This window comes from Leishmania mexicana, chromosome 14 (assembly GCF_000234665.1).
Source record: "Leishmania mexicana MHOM/GT/2001/U1103 complete genome, chromosome 14".
In the NCBI taxonomy this organism is placed as follows: domain Eukaryota; phylum Euglenozoa; class Kinetoplastea; order Trypanosomatida; family Trypanosomatidae; genus Leishmania; species Leishmania mexicana.
This window is the reverse complement of record NC_018318.1, coordinates 244,044-261,907: the sequence shown is the minus strand read 5'-3', so window position 1 is coordinate 261,907 and position 17,864 is coordinate 244,044. Positions and strand designations below refer to the sequence as shown.

Sequence of the window (17,864 nt, the reverse complement as noted above, 5' to 3'; positions counted from 1 at the left end):
CGCGCCTTATGCTCTTAACCATTTATGTGGCTACTACTGCCCATTTTCCTTTGATGTCTGTCTGAGTACGCCTCTGTGTGGACCTCCGCACGCTCCCCATGAATTTCGACTCCGCCCGCCTGAGCACCTCTCGGGTGTACGACCATATCACCGGTATTCGTTTTTTTTGCGTTATATATATATATATATATGCGCATCATAAGGCTTGTGTTGTGAACACCATCCTTGCGCATGCATGTCATGACATGTAGGCGTCAATTCACCATTCCGTTGTACTCTTCGTCTTCGCTTCTTCGCCGGAAGTGGTGCGCGCAGGTGCCTGTCTGCGGTTTCGGTCGATGGCTGCCCTCATGCGTGCCACTATCCTTCTCAGTGACGAGGATGTAGCCCCCCCCCCTACCCCTCCCCCCAGGGGGGGGGGCATGGAGGAAAACGAAAAAAAAGGCGAAGACGAGCTCGCCCGTCCGTGGCCGGCGCTGCTGCTGTCTCGACGTGTTTTGTTTCGTTTTTTTTTTTCGCGTGTATGTGGGCTGAACCACACGGCATATGTGCGCACGGGCACACATGCGCAGGCGATCCGCAGAAAACGCACCCCGAACTCAGCGGCGGCCGCGGCTTTTCGCGAGTGAAATACGCATTGCAAGATGTATAAAAAAATAAAAAAATAAAAAACGGCGCTTCCACGCTTCTACCTCACCTTCCTCGTCTCCCCTCCCCTCCTCATCTCTCATCCTCCGATAAGCACTGCATCGTCCTCCTCACACGCACGTGGTCTCGTTCGAAAAGTCGGCACCGATTTTTTTTCTTCTTCCGTTCTCCTTCTCTCTTGTGATTGCCAAACTTTCGTGTGTGTGTGTGTGTGTCTGTGCGTATCTTGTTTGGTTCGTGTATCGTACGCGTCTGACGTGTTTCCAGTTTTCTGTTTTTTGGCCTTCACTGTGGTGTCACCCGCTCGCCCTCTCCGCACCTGTCGCGAGCCCTTCCAGACAAGCCAGTGAAAGCTCCGAAAAAGGCACGGAAGCGCCCGAAAGGACACACGCTCTCAAGGCAGATCAAAACCCCTTCCCCTCCCCACACACACACCCACGCACGCACACGCGGACCGAGCTTGTGAAGCATAACGAATAGAAAAAAATGGACATTCTTACGAGACACCTGCAGGCCATGGCGGACGCCGTCGACTTCCCGTACATGGATCGCTGGGTGGAGGACCACATCGACATCCCTATCGTCGCCACGGCACTGTACCTCCTCCTCGTCCATGTCGTGAGCGAAACCTTTATGAAGAACCGCCCCGCCTACAACCTGCGCACCATAAGCATCGTGTGGAATTTGCTTCTGTCTCTCTTCTCCTTCGTTGGCGTCTACTACTGTGTACCACGGCTGTATGAGTTGGTGACGGCGCCCGCGATCAGCGGGTTGGAGCCGAGCACGCTGCGATATGTTGCAAGCATGACACCGGGCATGCGCCGCAACATCGTCATCCCGCCTGGGTTCCGCGAGGGTGTAGATGCTGTAACCGTACGCGGCTCTCTGGATACGTCAATCTGCGTCTTCAAGGATGACATGTACCGCCGCAACATCTCGGGACTTCTTTGCCTGGCCTTCATGTTCAGCAAGATCCTGGAGATGCTCGACACCGCCCTCCTTGTCTTTCAGAAGAAGCCCGTCATCTTCCTCCACTGGTATCACCACGTCACCGTCATGCTGTACTGCTGGCATGGGTGGATGTCGGTAACCAGCAGTGGTCTGTGGTTTGTCTGCATGAACTACGGCGTGCACTCCATCATGTACTTCTACTACTTTCTGGCTGCCTGCGGGTACCGCAAGTACGTGCGCCTTGTTGCCCCGCTCATTACCTTCCTCCAGATTGCGCAGATGGTGGTCGGCACCATCATTGCCGTGTATGTGTTCTACATGGACCAATTTGGCGGCGGTTGCGACTGCCGCTCCTCAAACGCGAAGCTGGCATTGATGATGTACGTCTCCTACGTCATTCTCTTCAGCAACCTCTTCCGTAGCCGGTACATCAAAAAGACGTCGAGGTCGGCCGCACCGTCGACGCTGCCGGTGATGTTGAACAACGACTACAAGAAGTACGAGTGACGGCAAATATGTTGACTTGTTTTTTTTTTCGTTCGATGGAAGGACAGCGCAGCGTGGGGGGCGCGAGGTTTGCTCGCAGCGCGAGAGGCCCAGCCGTGTGTTTGCGTCCATGAGTATGGTCGCCATCGTTGTCCTTTTGGTGTAGTGCGATGGCAAAGAAGGGTACTCGGCCTGTCGTGCCTCGGCGAGGACGACAGGTGTCCTGGGTAATGAGGGCGAAGTCCTTCGCGCGGCGGCTCTTGACCCGCACCCTACCTGCTGCACTGCAGACAGACACATTGGGCGCACACACGGGAACAGACACAGAGGAAGGAGAACGAGGCTTGCAGGCGCGTGTGTGTTTCTATGCCAATGCACGGAGTTGTCCTCTCAGCGGTGAACTTCCCAGCGCCATTTTCAGCCATCGCCGCACCACGGCCTTGTTTCCCTCGCTCGCCGCGTTGTCTTTCACTCCCTCTCGCGCTCGTGCATTCCTGTGTGTCTGTGTTGGCTTCCTTATCGGTAGTATCGCCCTCTCGCCTGAACCGTCCCACGTCCGCTGCTGTGTGTGTGTGTGTGTGTGTGTGTGTGTGTTTATATATATATATATGCGTACGTAGATGTACATGCATATATATATATATATGTATATATGTGTGCGTCTGTGCCTGTGTGGGTCTGAGCAAAGCACAGCCGTGCGACGTTCGAGTTTGCCGCTTGGACTTTGGAATAGATTTCGAACGAGCATTGGGACACAGCGGGGCGCGGGCGATTGCGTTCACACGAAGGGAGAGGGGGAAGGAGAGGGGGGGGTTGTGTGTGGAGGACGGCGAGGCTTGGACGAAGACAAGACAAGATTGTGCGCGCGGTGCCATATGCGCACACATGCGTGGGACTGAAAGCCTTATTCCTCCACCACCACCAAGACCACCCCACCCCGCCCCTTGTTGTTTATGCCGTTCTGCAAGTCGTCAATTGTCCAGTGAAAGTGGTACAGACCTGCCGTCACGCCAAACACGCAACCGCCCCCCCCCACACACACACACGCCCTCCCACTCGTTCTTTTTCTGTCGGTCGGCCTGTAGTGGGGCCTATTCTTCATCTTTTTCCATCCCCCCCACCCCCTTTGTTCGCTGTCACTGTGCTGTTGTTCCTCTAGATGACGCAAAGGAAGACGCGGCAGCGGCGCTCTGCATGCATCTCGCGCTGATTCTGCTTTTGTTGTTGTTGTTTTCTCCTTTTATCGTGTTTCTTCATCCGTGTGTTGGAGGCGAGGAGGAGTGGCGAGGGGGGAGGAGAGGGGGAGAGGGGGGGGACTCGACAGATGAGCATGTGGAAAGACCCGCTTGCATTTCTTTGCTTTGTTTTGTTTTTGTTGTTGTTCTCTCTCTCGCACGAAGACAATACATTTGTGCTTCAGCATCATGGCATGTTGCGTGCGCGACACCCACACCACCACCCTCCCTCCCACACACACACAGACACAGACACACACGTGTATGTGAGGGGGGAGGTGTGGGTGCATGCGGCAAGAAGATCTTCCCCCATGGTATCTAATCCTGTACGGTATGTTTCCCATTGCTTCATCACTGTTTCGGTGTAGTGTTTCTTCTCGTTTAAAGCGCAGTCTGCGTCTTCCTCTGCACTGTGCTCGAGTGAATGTGTCGCCATGCGGCTTCCCAGCTCCCAGTTTTGTAAGGAATCAGGCACGCCGAACAAACTCACTGCGCCACCGGCGGTTTTTGAACAGATGCCACTGTCGAGCACGGACTGCGCAGCAGGAGGGGCTCCCCCAACACCACTGCCAGTAAGTATAAAACGCACTCAGGACGACGCAAGAAAATGTGTCGTGGCCCGTCTCGCGTGTAGCATAATACCTGTGTGGGCTCTCTCCCACACAAAAAAAAAGATGCTGGCGTTCTGCCCGACCAGTGTCCCGACGGCATTACTCCCATCGCCGCGAGTAAGACGTGTTTGTGGTCCTGGCCACAAGGTATGCCTTTAAAGGGTCCGTGTGACCGGCGCGCAGAACGACGTCGCAGCGGACTTTGTTTGCTTAGACGTTTGGGGGAACGCTGAAAGCGTGCATGCAGGCTTGGCAGGCAGCGGCCGGGGTGTCAATCACGTTCTTTTCATCGCCAAGCCGTCTCCCTCGCTTTCCCAACGTCGCGACGCTCTCGCTGGCGATTTTTTTTTCAGTCTACAACGTCTGCCATTCTCTCCGTTGTGGTGGTGATTTCTTGAGACTTTCTGTTTGGTTGGTGGTTGTTGTTTTTTCCCTGCGAGACTTCACGTTGTCTTCGGTGTCGTCGCAGCGGATGGCTGAGGGGGGCGTTGTGGGCGTCTGTGTGCAAGCGGTGTGGGGGTGGTGAGGGGAGGGCTATGCGCAAAAAAAAAGTCCATCCTAGGGGTTGCCCACGCAGGTGTGTGTAGAGCGGTGCCCGACAGGGGCCACGCTTACAGACTTTCCTCTGGCTGACGAACTCATGGACGCAGACCTCCTCGCTCACGCCTGCACGGGCGTGCCTCCTCGCACAGTGCACTCCCACACACGCGCATACTTCTCTCTTGCGCGCCTTGCACCTTTACCCTTCCCCTCCTCCCTTTTTTCTCGCTCTCTGTCTTCTTCCGTGCTCTCTTGCTTGACATCTTAGGACATGAGCACCGGTGCAGGAGGGTGCGTGCGTGTGTTGTTCTTCTGCGCGTGATGCCGCTTGCCGGACCTCGCATGCGCGTCGTGGAGCCGCACCTACACACGCATGCAAGCGCAATGATCCACACACATCGATCCCAGGAAAGATGCGCGCGCACAGCAAGACAAACCTATGAAGTCAAGCCAAACAGATCGGAAAACCGTGCCGCGCTCTCTTGACCTTTCTTTGCACCACTACTGTCGGCCATCCCCGCTGATGGAGGCTGACATATGACCTTGAGCTCAGCACGTCCCAACCTTTTACATCTTCCCAACGGCTACTGCGGCTGCTCTTGTTGTTTGCGTGTTACTGACGACGACGCACAACCGCATGAGAGGCAGAAAAGTATGAGGAGCGATGCGCACCACGACACACCGACAGGAGAACGGCTTTTTTCAACGTGTCCATTCTCCACCGTGCAGCCGCGCCAACGCTCCACTCCACCCTCTCCCCCGCCCCGGCCCGCCACAGGCTCCCGGCACCGGCAGGCAGCGATGGCCGCGTGGCGTACGCTGGGGTCGCGCTGACGCTGTGCCCATCATACGAACCGTGCACACGTGTGCACGCTCGCATGCTGCTCCAACGCATGCGCCATCCCACGGCCTGCCCGCCGGCCTCAGTGGCGGTAGATCGCACTGAGCCCCCCACCCTTGCGTCGTAGGTGCTCGACACTGTCGCCACCAGAGGTGGCGCGGCGGGATGGGGGCACCGGACCCTGCGATGCCACGCTGGGGTGTCCCCAGGTCGTGCGGGCACACACAAACCGGAAAACCAACTGAAAGCGAGGCGTGGGCGCTCTCGCCTCCTTCCCGCCTCCCCTCCCCACTTCCCTTTGCTCCCACGCTCTCATGATGTAGATGGCGGGTGTCACATACGTGTTGTTAGTGTGTCCGTTATGGGGAATGATACAGGTGATGTGGCAGTGCATGTTTCTCGTTGTTGTGTTTTCGTGTGCCCCTGCACCTCTCTCTCCCTCCCTCCCTCCCCCTCCCCGTGGTGTGAGTAGTCTTTTTCTCCCTTGTGCCTCCAGGGACGTGTAGGTCTGCATCCTCCTCCCCCCTGAGGTGTGAGCGAAGCATACCAACCGAAGAAGGCACGAAACCGCGTGCGTGTGTTGGTCACTCTCATCTTCCGCGGTTCTCCTTGAATCGCCTGCTCACCATCTGCGGTGGTGCCGCGTTTCGCACTGCGTTCTCTCCAAGTGTGTCGTTACGACGAACAACCACGGAAGCGCCACAAGGAAACCGCAGCTACAAAGGAAAACGTCACATCAACAGTGCGCCGCAAAGGCGTACAGGAAGGGAGGCTTGTCTCGGGAGGGAGGGGGGGGGACAACTCGCTCACGCAGCCTCCCTTCCCTCACCTTCCACTCTGATTCCTACTCCTCATAAGCCTCGGTTAGGGTGGCGCTGGTGTGGAAGGCGGATTTCGACGACGCACGAGTTTGCCACGGAGTGTCCGAAGCCTGGCGGCGTGTGCGTGAGGGACGGAATGGTGGTGGCGCGTGGAGCAGGCGAGCACAATGTTCGAGCTGCGCCAAGCGCCACTCCCGAGTCGCCCTCGCCTTTTTTTCTCTCTGCATGTGTCTGTTCAGCCGCCGTTGCATCTGCGAGCCTCCCCGTCACTCACCTCTCTGCCGCCCCCCCCCCTCCCCCTCCTCCCCCTTCACAACGACCGCGCAAGGAAAACGACAACGAGGGAGGTTGACTTTTAATCGAAGGGCGCAGCGCTCATCACACCATATCTTTGGTGAACAACTGAAGCACAACGGGGAGACGCAGCAAAGAAAAAAAGGATCAAAGAAGTCATAAGGATCGCAGCAGTCCAGCAGCCACCACCACCACACACCCACGTCAAATTCGTGTCACCCCAGAAGACTCTGCGCGTACGACGTGTGTCCCCCCCCCCTCCCCCTCAGCCACTCTCTTGCTTTCTGTTGTTGTGGACTTTCTCCCTTGTCCACTCTGGCGTCCCTTTACCTGTGCTCACGCGACCCATTTCTCTTCAGCTCGCCGTGGTCACGCACAGTCGCACGCAGGCGAGCAAATAACATTCGAAAAAACAAACCTAAGAAAGCAATGGAGTCAGCTACGTCGAGCATTACGGTGACTGCGGCGTCGCTGACGGCCTGGTCACCCTCCCTCTCAAATCCTTTCATGTGGGCCCACCACTACATCACGAACTTCAAGGGCGGCAAGGCACACCAGTGGATGTGCGCATCACCCCACACTCCGCTCCTGATTGTTGCCGGCTATTTGTTGCTTGTGCATGCCGGGCCGCACGTGTTCCCACGCCTGCTCGGGGACAAGCCGATGCCGGGGCTGGTCCCTGTCGTTGCAATTTGGAATTTGTTCTTCAGCATCGCCTCCACGATCGGTTTCTGCTACTGTGCGCCGTTCCTGTTTCGTGTCGTGACCATGACGGACCGCGAACTGCCGGGACTCGCACCGAAGAAGGACCGCACAACGGGCGAGTGGGACCAGCACCCCCACGTGCGTGGGGGTCTGTTCACCTCCCTGTGTTACTGGAACCGCAACATCTTCGAGGACGGCGCCACCGCCTTCTGGGTCCTCACCTTCAACCTGAGCAAGATCTTTGAACTGATGGACACAGTATTCCTGCTGCTCAAGCACAAGCCGATCCCCTTCATTCACTGGTACCACCACGCCTCCGTCATGCTCTTCTGCTGGCACGCGCATGTCTCCGGCATCAGCAACGGACTGGGCTTCGCGGTGATGAACATGTTGGTGCACTCCATCATGTACTTCTACTACTTCATGTGCGCGTGCGGGCAGCGTAAGCTGGTGCGCCCCTTCGCGTCGATGGTGACCCTCCTCCAGATTGCGCAGATGTTCGCTGGCATGGCGCTCATCCTGTACACGACGCGGCTGTACGTGACGCACCCCGGAGGCTGCGACACGAGCGCGGCGTCGCTGGCTTTTGGCACGGTCATGTACCTCTCTTACATTATCCTCTTCGTGAAGCTTTTCCGAGACAACTACGTACTGAAGAAACGCGATGGTCGCGAAAGGCGGCGCGATACGAAGGTGAGCTAACAAGGGGTGGGAGCAACAAGCTGAAGCCGAAGAGAGAGTCGGCACAGCAGCGCACCCGCCAGCGGGCGACTCACGGAGGCAGCCGAAGCGACGGCAGCTCGCAAGCGTGCTTGTGTGCGTGTGTAGTGTGCATATATGGCAACGAAAAAAAAAGCACACGGAAACGCAACGGTGCGTGTCTCCTGCGGTGTTTCGAACGTTTTCTCCTCTTGTGTCGTGTCTTATGTCCCTCCCACATCATATTGTTATTGTTTGGCTTCTTCTGTCTTGCTTTCGAGCGTATGTGCACAGGCTGTGATTTTTTTTTTTGGTTTACGCCTCTATGTGTGTGTATATATATATATATATCTGTATATGTGTATGTATATATATGTATGTGTGCGTGTGTGTACTTTTTTTTTGTATGTTTTGTGTCTGCTTGAAGCTTGCCCCTCCTTTCATTTTATTCTCCGCGCCTCCTCATCCTCCCCCTCCCTCCCCGTTTGGGTTTGTTTTCCTGCGGCTTTTGCGCATGAGGCGTGTGGTGGTGTGTGGGTGTGTGAATCGTGCCTGAGCGCGAGCCCCTTTTTTGATCCTCTTGTCCTTTATCAGTGTTGTTCCCCACCCCACCCCACCCCTCCCCCTCCCGCTTCCTTGGGAGAGTGTATGTGCGCCCTTGCCCAACGCTCACGCTTGCGCGTGTCGGTGTCTTTGTTATGCTTGTTGGATGGTGCAGCTGCTACGCAGGCGGCTCTCTTATAACGGGTATGTGTATGTGCATGTGTATGCGTGTGTGCCGGCACCACGCTCTCTCCTTCATCTCATCCTCGCCACATCTCTGCTCCCAACCCCCCCTCCTCCACACACTCACATGGAGATACATACATACGCATTCCCCCGTTGCTCTCCGTCCTTCCTGTCCTGCTGCTCACGTTCACCACCACCTCTCCATGTAGTCTTGTACGCTCCTCTTCCTCACCGCTTTTTTTGCTTTTCTGTGTTTTGTTTTTCCCGCGCGGGTGTAGACACACACATATATATATATATATACATATACATACATATGTGTGTGTACACAAGTTCTCGCACGTAGAAGCAGGCAACAGGCGGCGCTCTTCCTCTGTTCGAGACACGCGTTTCTAGACATGCATAAGAAGTGAAAATAGGAGCACCAGTTCCGGGGCGAGCAAGGCTTGAAGCCCACGCACGCGCCACCGCCCTCCGTCACGCGCCAGCAACTTAACCCACGCTGGCATGTGCAACATGTTTTGTTGTTGTTGTTTTTCGTTTCCATTGAGGGCGGTGAAAAAAAAGAAAAAAAGGGTGTTGGTGTTTGGAGTCACGCGCGCATGCGAGTGTGTGTGGGGGGGGGGTATTGGGCTGAAGTGGAACGAAGGAAGTGCATGGAGTGCAGCGTGAGGCCGTTTGTGGGTATGACGACCTCCCTCCACCCAAGCCTCTCTGCACTCTCCTTATCCCTAGCTTTTTTGCCCCCCCCCTCCTTCTCCCCATTCTCCCCTCTCTGCCTCGCGTCCCGTACTCACGAGGGACACAAGATCCGCGCTTGCGTAGATGGGTGCGTATCGCCTGTACGCACGGGCGATACGCATTCGGTTTTTGTATCGTTTTTTTTTTTCGTTTCTATGAGCGGATGGTGTGAGAGGCCCGCTGGTGAGCTTCTATTTCTTTTTTTTTGCTGCTGTTTGCTGACATGCCCGGAAGCAACGCGCGCCTTTCTTGTTGGGAACTCCAAATCGAGATGAGCACCCGTCAACAAATCGACGATCCAAACTTAAAAAAAAGAATGCATTTGTATATATATATATGAGGAAAGGCGCATGAGATGCACAGGGTGGGAGGGGCACAAAATATTCTTTTTTCCATGTATATATATATATATATATGTATGCGTGTGTTTCCTCAGGGACAACGGTGATGCAGGGCAACTTTGGTCTTCCTCGACGCCTTCTCCTTACACATCATCACTTTCTTGGTTTCTCTCGCTCTCTCTGTCCATCTCCCAAACCACTTTACTGAGACCGGATAATCGCAACCAACACGTACAGACACGAGCACAGCGGCAGCACCACCACCAGCTCGCGGTGTTTATCCTTATCAAAGCAGTGCTCGTATCCATACCCCTCTCTATCTGCGTCTCGGAAGTTCGGCACAAAGTACGTTAGAGCTTGCTCCTGTTGCTCTCCGTATCCTCATCCAACTCCCCTCGCCCCTTCTCTTCTATCACGAAGGCACATAAGGCAACTAAACGCATAACAGTGCGTATTTGTGGCTGCAAGGCGCACGAATAACAAGTAAAAAAAAAGAAGGATATAACCAGTGGAAGCGGCAGAAGCCTCGACCGAACACGTTTGTCATTGTCCTCAGCTGTCTCGACGCATTTTGATTCCTCGACATTGCGTTGTGTGTTTGTGTGTAGTGTATTTTTCCGCTGTCGTTATCTTTATATTCTTCCTCTTGTTCTCTCCTTCACGTTCGTGTGAGCTCATCTCTGTGCTTGTGTTTGTGTGTGTGTGTGTGAGGAAGAGTCTTCCGACTTCCCTCTCTCGTTACATTTTTTTTATTCGTAGAGATTCTTCTTCGCATTCCTCTGCGCTTTCTGTGCTCTGTTCGTGTCCTCTCTCCATCCCTCCGCCTCCCTTGGACCATTACTGAGCGCGTTTCTTTTGTTTCCCCCTCCCCCCCCCCCCTCTCGCTTTTGTGTACTTTAATACGGTGGGTCTTTCTTGATCCAGGCGGTAGTGTTTACGCTCTGTCTGTCGGTTGTCATTTGTTTTTTGTTTTCTTTTTTCTTTGGGGGTGGGGGAGGAGGGAATCCTGTGTGTCCCGTGGAAGTACGCTTAGTTGCCTACATATGTATACATATATATATATATATATATCTGCCTATTTCTTTTTTTCGTTTTCCCCCTCCCCCGTCCAGTGATAGCTTAGCCACCCACACAGACCGCTCGCCCTTCCCTCCGGCACTTTTGATTTGTTTTGATTTTTTTTCTGTCCCTTCGCTACCTTCTTGTTGTTGGTCACTTTACCCCGGCTGGGAAGGGGTCGCTCTCCGCAATCTGAAGCGCCCCCCCCCCCTCCTCCCTCCTCCCTCCTCCTCCCTACACACACCCCTAACCACCCGCCTCCCTCCGCCTCTTCTTCACCTCGTGGGTGTTGGTGGTGGGTGTTGGTTTTACTGTGTCTGTGTGTGTATATATATATTTTTGTTGTTGGAGGAGAAGGAAGGCAAGCAGGGATCTCCTGGCCTTCTTTCGTAAGCTCCGCTTTTTTTATTGTTTTGGAGGGGGGTATAAAAGTGTCGTCGTATCGCACGTTCGTACACACGCACGCACACACGCACACGCACGCACCTTCCTCTCTCCCCTCCTGCTTTACTCACGGGCCTTTTTCGCCGTCTATCTCGCGTTGCGAGATTTCGTTTATTATTATTTTCCCTTTGTTGCTTCGGTATTCTTCCCCATCTTGCACGGGGTGCCGTTGGCGTGGGCGTTTTTTTTTCCTCCTCCTCCCCGTTTTCTTCGTCAGCGTGTGTCTACTCCACTGTCCGCATTCTCTGATTGAGTGCACGCCTTTGTGTTGGCTACGCACTCCAGCCAGTGCCACCGATCCACCATCCATCCATCCATCCCTCCTTCCTCCTCCCCTCCCCCTCACAGTATCCCTCCCGTCTCTCTGCCGCTATCGTTCTACTCCCTGTGGCGTTTTCTCGCACACTTCAGTTTAGCCGTCGCGCTGTGCTTCGAGAAGATACGCTACATCGACAAACAAGGCTGCCCCGATCGTGCCTGTGCTTGTGTGGTTTCTCTATCTCTGTTTTTCCTTTGCGAATTGCTCGTGGCTATTTCTTTTTCTGCCCCTCCCCCCTCCTCCCTTGCCTCACCCGCCGTCCTCCGTGCCCCTTCCTGTTCGGGATGCTCGATTCATTCCATTACCTTGACGACTTCCGTGGCGATGCCGTGTGTGCGTGGATGCGCGCGAACCTGGAGATTCCCTCCGTCGTCACGGTGCTCTACATTGTGATGGTGCTGTACGTGCCGCGCACCTTCATGAAGAATCGCCCCGCGTACAACCTTCGCGCTCTGAACCTCATTTGGAATTTGGGTCTGTCGCTCTTCTCCTGCTCCGGCGCCTATTACTGCCTTCCAGAGGTCTTCAAGTCGCTGTTCGTCTTGGAGTTCACAGTGAGAAACTTCTCAAACGGTGGAATGACCATCCTGCACGGCAACTTCTACGAGGGCGTGTGCGGGCGGAACGCGGACATCTTCTGCGATGGCCCCGTCGGCGCCTTTGTATGCCTCTTCATCCTCAGCAAGATCCCGGAGATGCTCGACACCGCCTTCCTTGTCTTTCAGAAGAAGCCCGTCATCTTCCTTCACTGGTATCACCACGTCACCACAATGCTGTACTGCTGGCACTCGTATGCCATGAAGATCTCCGGTGGGCTCGTGTTCGCTGGGATGAACTACGGCGTGCACTCCATCATGTACTTCTACTTTTTCATCTGCTCCTGCGGGTACCGCAAGTACGTGCGCCCCTTCGCATCCTTGATCACCTTCCTCCAGATTGCGCAGATGGTGGTGGGGATGTTCATCGAGGCCTACACATTGTACCACATGTATGTATCTGGAAAGGGATGTCAGTCGAACGCGACGAACGCACGCGTCGGGCTGATGATGTACACGTCCTACTTCATCCTCTTCAGCAAGCTCTTCTACGACAGCTACCTAAGCAGTGGCAAGAAAAATGGCAACACGGAGGCCTCGGCGCGTACTGGCCACAAGCGCAAGCGCCTCTTGTGTATTGGGCAAGCTGTGGCCACCGTCGAGGGGGCCTCTGACGACACCTTGACCTCTGATGCCGCGCCCATAATGCTGGCCAAGCAAGTGCCGAATGTATACCAGGTGAAGAGGCGTCACTAATACACAGAGGTTCGGAAAGAACGATAACAGACACTGTAAAGTCGCCACAGGCTCTCCGGGCCGTGAACTCCAGTAAGTGCCCTTCCGCACAACGTCTGTGCGGATCCGTCCAAACGGAGAGGCGAGTTGCAGACACGCGACTCTGTCCGCTACCTCGCCAGCACCCGTTAGCGGAACTTTTCCTCATCTGCACGCATGCCCAGCACACACACACACACACACCACTTAAAAAAGGAAAATGTACGTTTCACGATCTTCTCCTCTTGTCTTCTTTCCCGTGCGGGAGCCCCTTCGCCGTGCCACCTCTGGTGGCGACAGTGTCGAGCACCTACGACGCAAGGGTGGGGGGCTCAGTGCGATCTACCGCCACTGAGGCCGGCGGGCAGGCCGTGGGATGGCGCATGCGTTGGAGCAGCATGCGAGCGTGCACACGTGTGCACGGTTCGTATGATGGGCACAGCGTCAGCGCGACCCCAGCGTACGCCACGCGGCCATCGCTGCCTGCCGGTGCCGGGAGCCTGTGGCGGGCCGGGGCGGGGGAGAGGGTGGAGTGGAGCGTTGGCGCGGCTGCACGGTGGAGAATGGACACGTTGAAAAAAGCCGTTCTCCTGTCGGTGTGTCGTGGTGCGCATTGCTTTAGCGTCATGCCTCATTTCGTTGTTTTTTTTTTATGCGTGCTCGCTGCAGACCCCGCCATCTCTGGCCCAGCTGTGCTCTGTCTCACTTTGTGTGTGTGCATGTGTGGGTGTGTGTGTGTGTGTGTGTGTGTGTGGGTGTGTGTGTGTGTGGGTGTGTGTGTGTGTGTGTGCGTGTGTGTGTGTGTGTGTGTGTGTGTGAAGCGGGAGGGGGTCGTTTCTCTTTGATCGGTATGATGCGCACTAAAGAAGATAAGAACGAAGCGCGAGGGGGGGCGGGGCGATCGGAACGGGTGACGAAGAGACGGCGCCCTCGTGGAGAGCTGCGTTGCCGGTCGAGTCTTCTCTCTGTGGAAAAGCGTGTCTGCCGCGTCTGCCGGAGCAGTGGCGGCAGGACACCGTTGGCCGGGCGGCGTGGCTCTTGTCGCTGAGGTAGCCGTGGCTATGTGGCCTCCTCCCTTCACCTCCGATACCAGAGCTGAGGCGCATGAGCACTTTTTTGTTACGAGCGGTGCGTGCGTGGGAGCGAGGCATCATACTCATGCGTCCTTCTCTCCACCCTTCTCTCCTTGTGACACAGACACGCCAGCGCCAACTGCGGACACTACACTCCCCCGGGGCTGTTTCTCTTACTCTCTTCGCCAGCACACGCACACACACACACACGTGGTGGTAGCAGTAGCAGACTTCGCCTCCCCTCTCCCCACCCCCTCCCGTACATATTTTTCAGCAGGCAACCCAGGAAGATGGTGCAGTTTCTCGACTCCTTCAGGGGCGATAATGTCTGCCAGTGGATGGGCGACCACATCGAGGTGCCAGTTCTCCTTGTGACCCTGTACGTGGCGATGGTGCTGTACATCCCTGACGCGTACATGAAAAACCGCAAGCCCTTCGATCTGCGCCAGCTGAACATGGCGTGGAACCTGCTGCTGACCGTCTTCTCCACCTGCGGCGCTTACTACTGCCTCCCACAGCTGTATCGCACAATCTTTGTGCCGGAGTTCACGCTGCACGACTACATCAACGGTGGCAATATCCAGTGGAAAGGCGGCATGTACAACGCGTTTTGCTACTGGGACAGAAACATCTTCTTCGATGGCCCCGTCGGCGCCTTTGTATGCCTCTTCATCCTCAGCAAGATCCCGGAGATGCTCGACACCGCCTTCCTTGTCTTTCAGAAGAAGCCCGTTCGCTTTCTCCACTGGTTCCACCACGTGACCACAATGCTGTACTGCTGGCATGCGTACATGTACAACATCTCCGGTGGGCTCGTGTTCGCTGGGATGAACTACGGCGTGCACTCCATCATGTACTTCTACTACTTCATCTGCTCCTGCGGGTACCGCAAGTACGTGCGCCCCTTCGCGCCGTTTATCACCCTCCTCCAGATTGCGCAGATGGTGGTGGGGATGTTCACCGAGGTCTACACACTGTACATCTTCTACTTCACGAACAAGCGCTGTGACTCGAACGCGACGAATGCACGGCTGGGCTTCATGATGTACATGTCCTACTTCATCCTCTTCAGCAAGCTCTTCTACGACAGCTACCTGAAGTCCACGCCGCCGCGCTCGGCTGCCGCGAAGCATAATGATGTCGCCGCTGTCCCGAACGGCGGGACGGCAGCAATGAAGAAGGCTCAGTAGCGGTACAAGCAGGGCCTTCTCGCCTTCCGCGCAACCCCTCTCTCGCCTCCGTCGCTGCCTGAGACGTTGTCGTCCTGCGCTCGGCCAGCACCACTCGCATACTCGCGCGCACACCCGCCCCCCCCCGCGCCCCTCTCGCACTCCTTTACGTTGTCCCCCACGCGCTTGCCCCTCTTTCGTGTACTTTTCTGTGTGTTTGCCTCCTCTCGTCTCCGTAGATTGCGGCATGCGCGGTCCTCACTTCGAGCCTCCCTCCACAACCTGGCCTCTGTCCACCCCCACCCCTTGCGTGCACACCTTACCCGCACACCCTCGAGACATTGGTGGCGGTGGTTGTTTGGACCCGCTTCTACGGAATGAGCAGGCGGAGCGCGTGTATGCCAGTCCCACTTGTTCATCCCGGATGTCACGCGGGCAAGGGTGTGATGGCGTGGGGGCCGTGGGGTTGGAGGGCAACAAAAAAAACGGTTCAGCCGCGTCTGCGGTGGCCGCGGGTATCCGTGGCCAGCGGGCACTGAGGAAACGAGTGACCGGTGTGGAGAGCGACGGGCGACAGATGGGCCGACTCGCCGCGAAGGCGAGAGAGAGCGCGGCGACGGCGATGGCCGAGGCGCATCGAAGTTGTGCGTTTCTCATTTTTCTTTTCCTCTTGTCTTCCCCCTCCCATCCGCTGTCACGCCTCCTTCACGATAAGGAAGCTGATCCCGACATCACCCCCAACTCACCTCTCCCACTTCTCCCGTTTTCTTTTGTGTCCGTGCACGTGCCCGCACGACCTGGGGACACCCCAGCGTGGCATCGCAGGGTCCGGTGCCCCCACCCCGCCGCGCCACCTCTGGTGGCGACAGTGTCGAGCACCTACGACGCAAGGGTGGGGGGCTCAGTGCGATCTACCGCCACTGAGGCCGGCGGGCAGGCCGTGGGATGGCGCATGCGTTGGAGCAGCATGCGAGCGTGCACACGTGTGCACGGTTCGTATGATGGGCACAGCGTCAGCGCGACCCCAGCGTACGCCACGCGGCCATCGCTGCCTGCCGGTGCCGGGAGCCTGTGGCGGGCCGGGGCGGGGGAGAGGGTGGAGTGGAGCGTTGGCGCGGCTGCACGGTGGAGAATGGACACGTTGAAAAAAGCCGTTCTCCTGTCGGTGTGTCGTGGTGCGCATTGCTTTAGCGTCATGCCTCATTTCGTTGTTTTTTTTTTATGCGTGCTCGCTGCAGACCCCGCCATCTCTGGCCCAGCTGTGCTCTGTCTCACTTTGTGTGTGTGCATGTGTGGGTGTGTGTGTGTGTGTGTGTGTGGGTGGGTGTGTGTGTGTGTGGGTGTGTGTGTGTGTGTGTGCGTGTGTGTGTGTGTGTGTGTGTGTGTGAAGCGGGAGGGGGTCGTTTCTCTTTGATCGGTATGATGCGCACTAAAGAAGATAAGAACGAAGCGCGAGGGGGGGCGGGGCGATCGGAACGGGTGACGAAGAGACGGCGCCCTCGTGGAGAGCTGCGTTGCCGGTCGAGTCTTCTCTCTGTGGAAAAGCGTGTCTGCCGCGTCTGCCGGAGCAGTGGCGGCAGGACACCGTTGGCCGGGCGGCGTGGCTCTTGTCGCTGAGGTAGCCGTGGCTATGTGGCCTCCTCCCTTCACCTCCGATACCAGAGCTGAGGCGCATGAGCACTTTTTTGTTACGAGCGGTGCGTGCGTGGAAGCGAGGCATCATACTCATGCGTCCTTCTCTCTCCACCCTTCTCTCCTTGTGACACAGACACGCCAGCGCCAACTGCGGACACTACACTCCCCCGGGGCTGTTTCTCTTACTCTCTTCGCCAGCACACGCACACACACACACACGTGGTGGTAGCAGTAGCAGACTTCGCCTCCCCTCTCCCCACCCCCTCCCGTACATATTTTTCAGCAGGCAACCCAGGAAGATGGTGCAGTTTCTCGACTCCTTCAGGGGCGATAATGTCTGCCAGTGGATGGGCGACCACATCGAGGTGCCAGTTCTCCTTGTGATCCCGTACGTGGCGATGGTGCTGTACATCCCTGACGCGTACATGAAAAACCGCAAGCCCTTCGATCTGCGCCAGCTGAACATGGCGTGGAACCTGCTGCTGACCGTCTTCTCCACCCTGCGCGCTTACTACTGCCTCCCACAGCTGTATCGCACAATCTTTGTGCCGGAGTTCACGCTGCACGACTACATCAACGGTGGCAATATCCAGTGGAAAGGCGGCATGTACAACGCGTTTTGCTACTGGGACAGAAACATCTTCTTCGATGGCCCCGTCGGCGCCTTTGTATGCCTCTTCATCCTCAGCAAGATCCCGGAGATGCTCGACACCGCCTTCCTTGTCTTTCAGAAGAAGCCCGTTCGCTTTCTCCACTGGTTCCACCACGTGACCACAATGCTGTACTGCTGGCATGCGTACATGTACAACATCTCCGGTGGGCTCGTGTTCGCTGGGATGAACTACGGCGTGCACTCCATCATGTACTTCTACTACTTCATCTGCTCCTGCGGGTACCGCAAGTACGTGCGCCCCTTCGCGCCGTTTATCACCCTCCTCCAGATTGCGCAGATGGTGGTGGGGATGTTCACCGAGGCCTACACACTGTACATCCTCTCCTTCACGAACAAGCGCTGTGACTCGAACGCGGCTAATGCACGGCTGGGCTTCATGATGTACATGTCCTACTTCATCCTCTTCAGCAAGCTCTTCTACGACAGCTACCTGAAGTCCACGCCGCCGCGCTCGGCTGCCGCGAAGCATAATGATGTCGCCGCTGTCCCGAACGGCGGGACGGCAGCAATGAAGAAGGCTCAGTAGCGGTACAAGCAGGG

At 56.4% G+C, this 17,864-nt stretch overlaps 5 protein-coding genes across 5 annotated transcripts; all 5 read left to right on the top strand.

Annotated features, from left to right (window-relative positions):
• Positions 1-1,134: 1,134 nt before the first annotated feature.
• LMXM_14_0705 (putative fatty acid elongase) lies at positions 1,135-2,106 on the top strand (the record flags this gene model as incomplete). Its single annotated transcript, XM_003873395.1, has 1 exon — positions 1,135-2,106. One exon carries the CDS (start codon positions 1,135-1,137, stop codon positions 2,104-2,106), a length of 972 nt encoding a protein of 323 aa, XP_003873444.1.
• Positions 2,107-6,856: 4,750 nt separating this feature from the next.
• On the top strand, positions 6,857-7,834 carry LMXM_14_0700 (putative fatty acid elongase; the record flags this gene model as incomplete). The annotated part of the gene is made up of 1 exon (XM_003873394.1): positions 6,857-7,834. One exon carries the CDS (start codon positions 6,857-6,859, stop codon positions 7,832-7,834), a length of 978 nt encoding a protein of 325 aa, XP_003873443.1.
• Positions 7,835-11,748: 3,914 nt separating this feature from the next.
• Positions 11,749-12,756, top strand: LMXM_14_0690 (putative fatty acid elongase; the record flags this gene model as incomplete). Its single annotated transcript, XM_003873393.1, has 1 exon — positions 11,749-12,756. The coding sequence occupies one exon, from the start codon at positions 11,749-11,751 to the stop codon at positions 12,754-12,756; it is 1,008 nt and encodes a 335-aa protein (XP_003873442.1).
• A 1,381-nt stretch (positions 12,757-14,137) lies between these two features.
• On the top strand, positions 14,138-15,037 carry LMXM_14_0685 (putative fatty acid elongase; the record flags this gene model as incomplete). Its single annotated transcript, XM_003873392.1, has 1 exon — positions 14,138-15,037. The coding sequence occupies one exon, from the start codon at positions 14,138-14,140 to the stop codon at positions 15,035-15,037; it is 900 nt and encodes a 299-aa protein (XP_003873441.1).
• Positions 15,038-16,950: 1,913 nt separating this feature from the next.
• LMXM_14_0680 (putative fatty acid elongase) lies at positions 16,951-17,850 on the top strand (the record flags this gene model as incomplete). The annotated part of the gene is made up of 1 exon (XM_003873391.1): positions 16,951-17,850. One exon carries the CDS (start codon positions 16,951-16,953, stop codon positions 17,848-17,850), a length of 900 nt encoding a protein of 299 aa, XP_003873440.1.
• Positions 17,851-17,864: the final 14 nt, after the last annotated feature.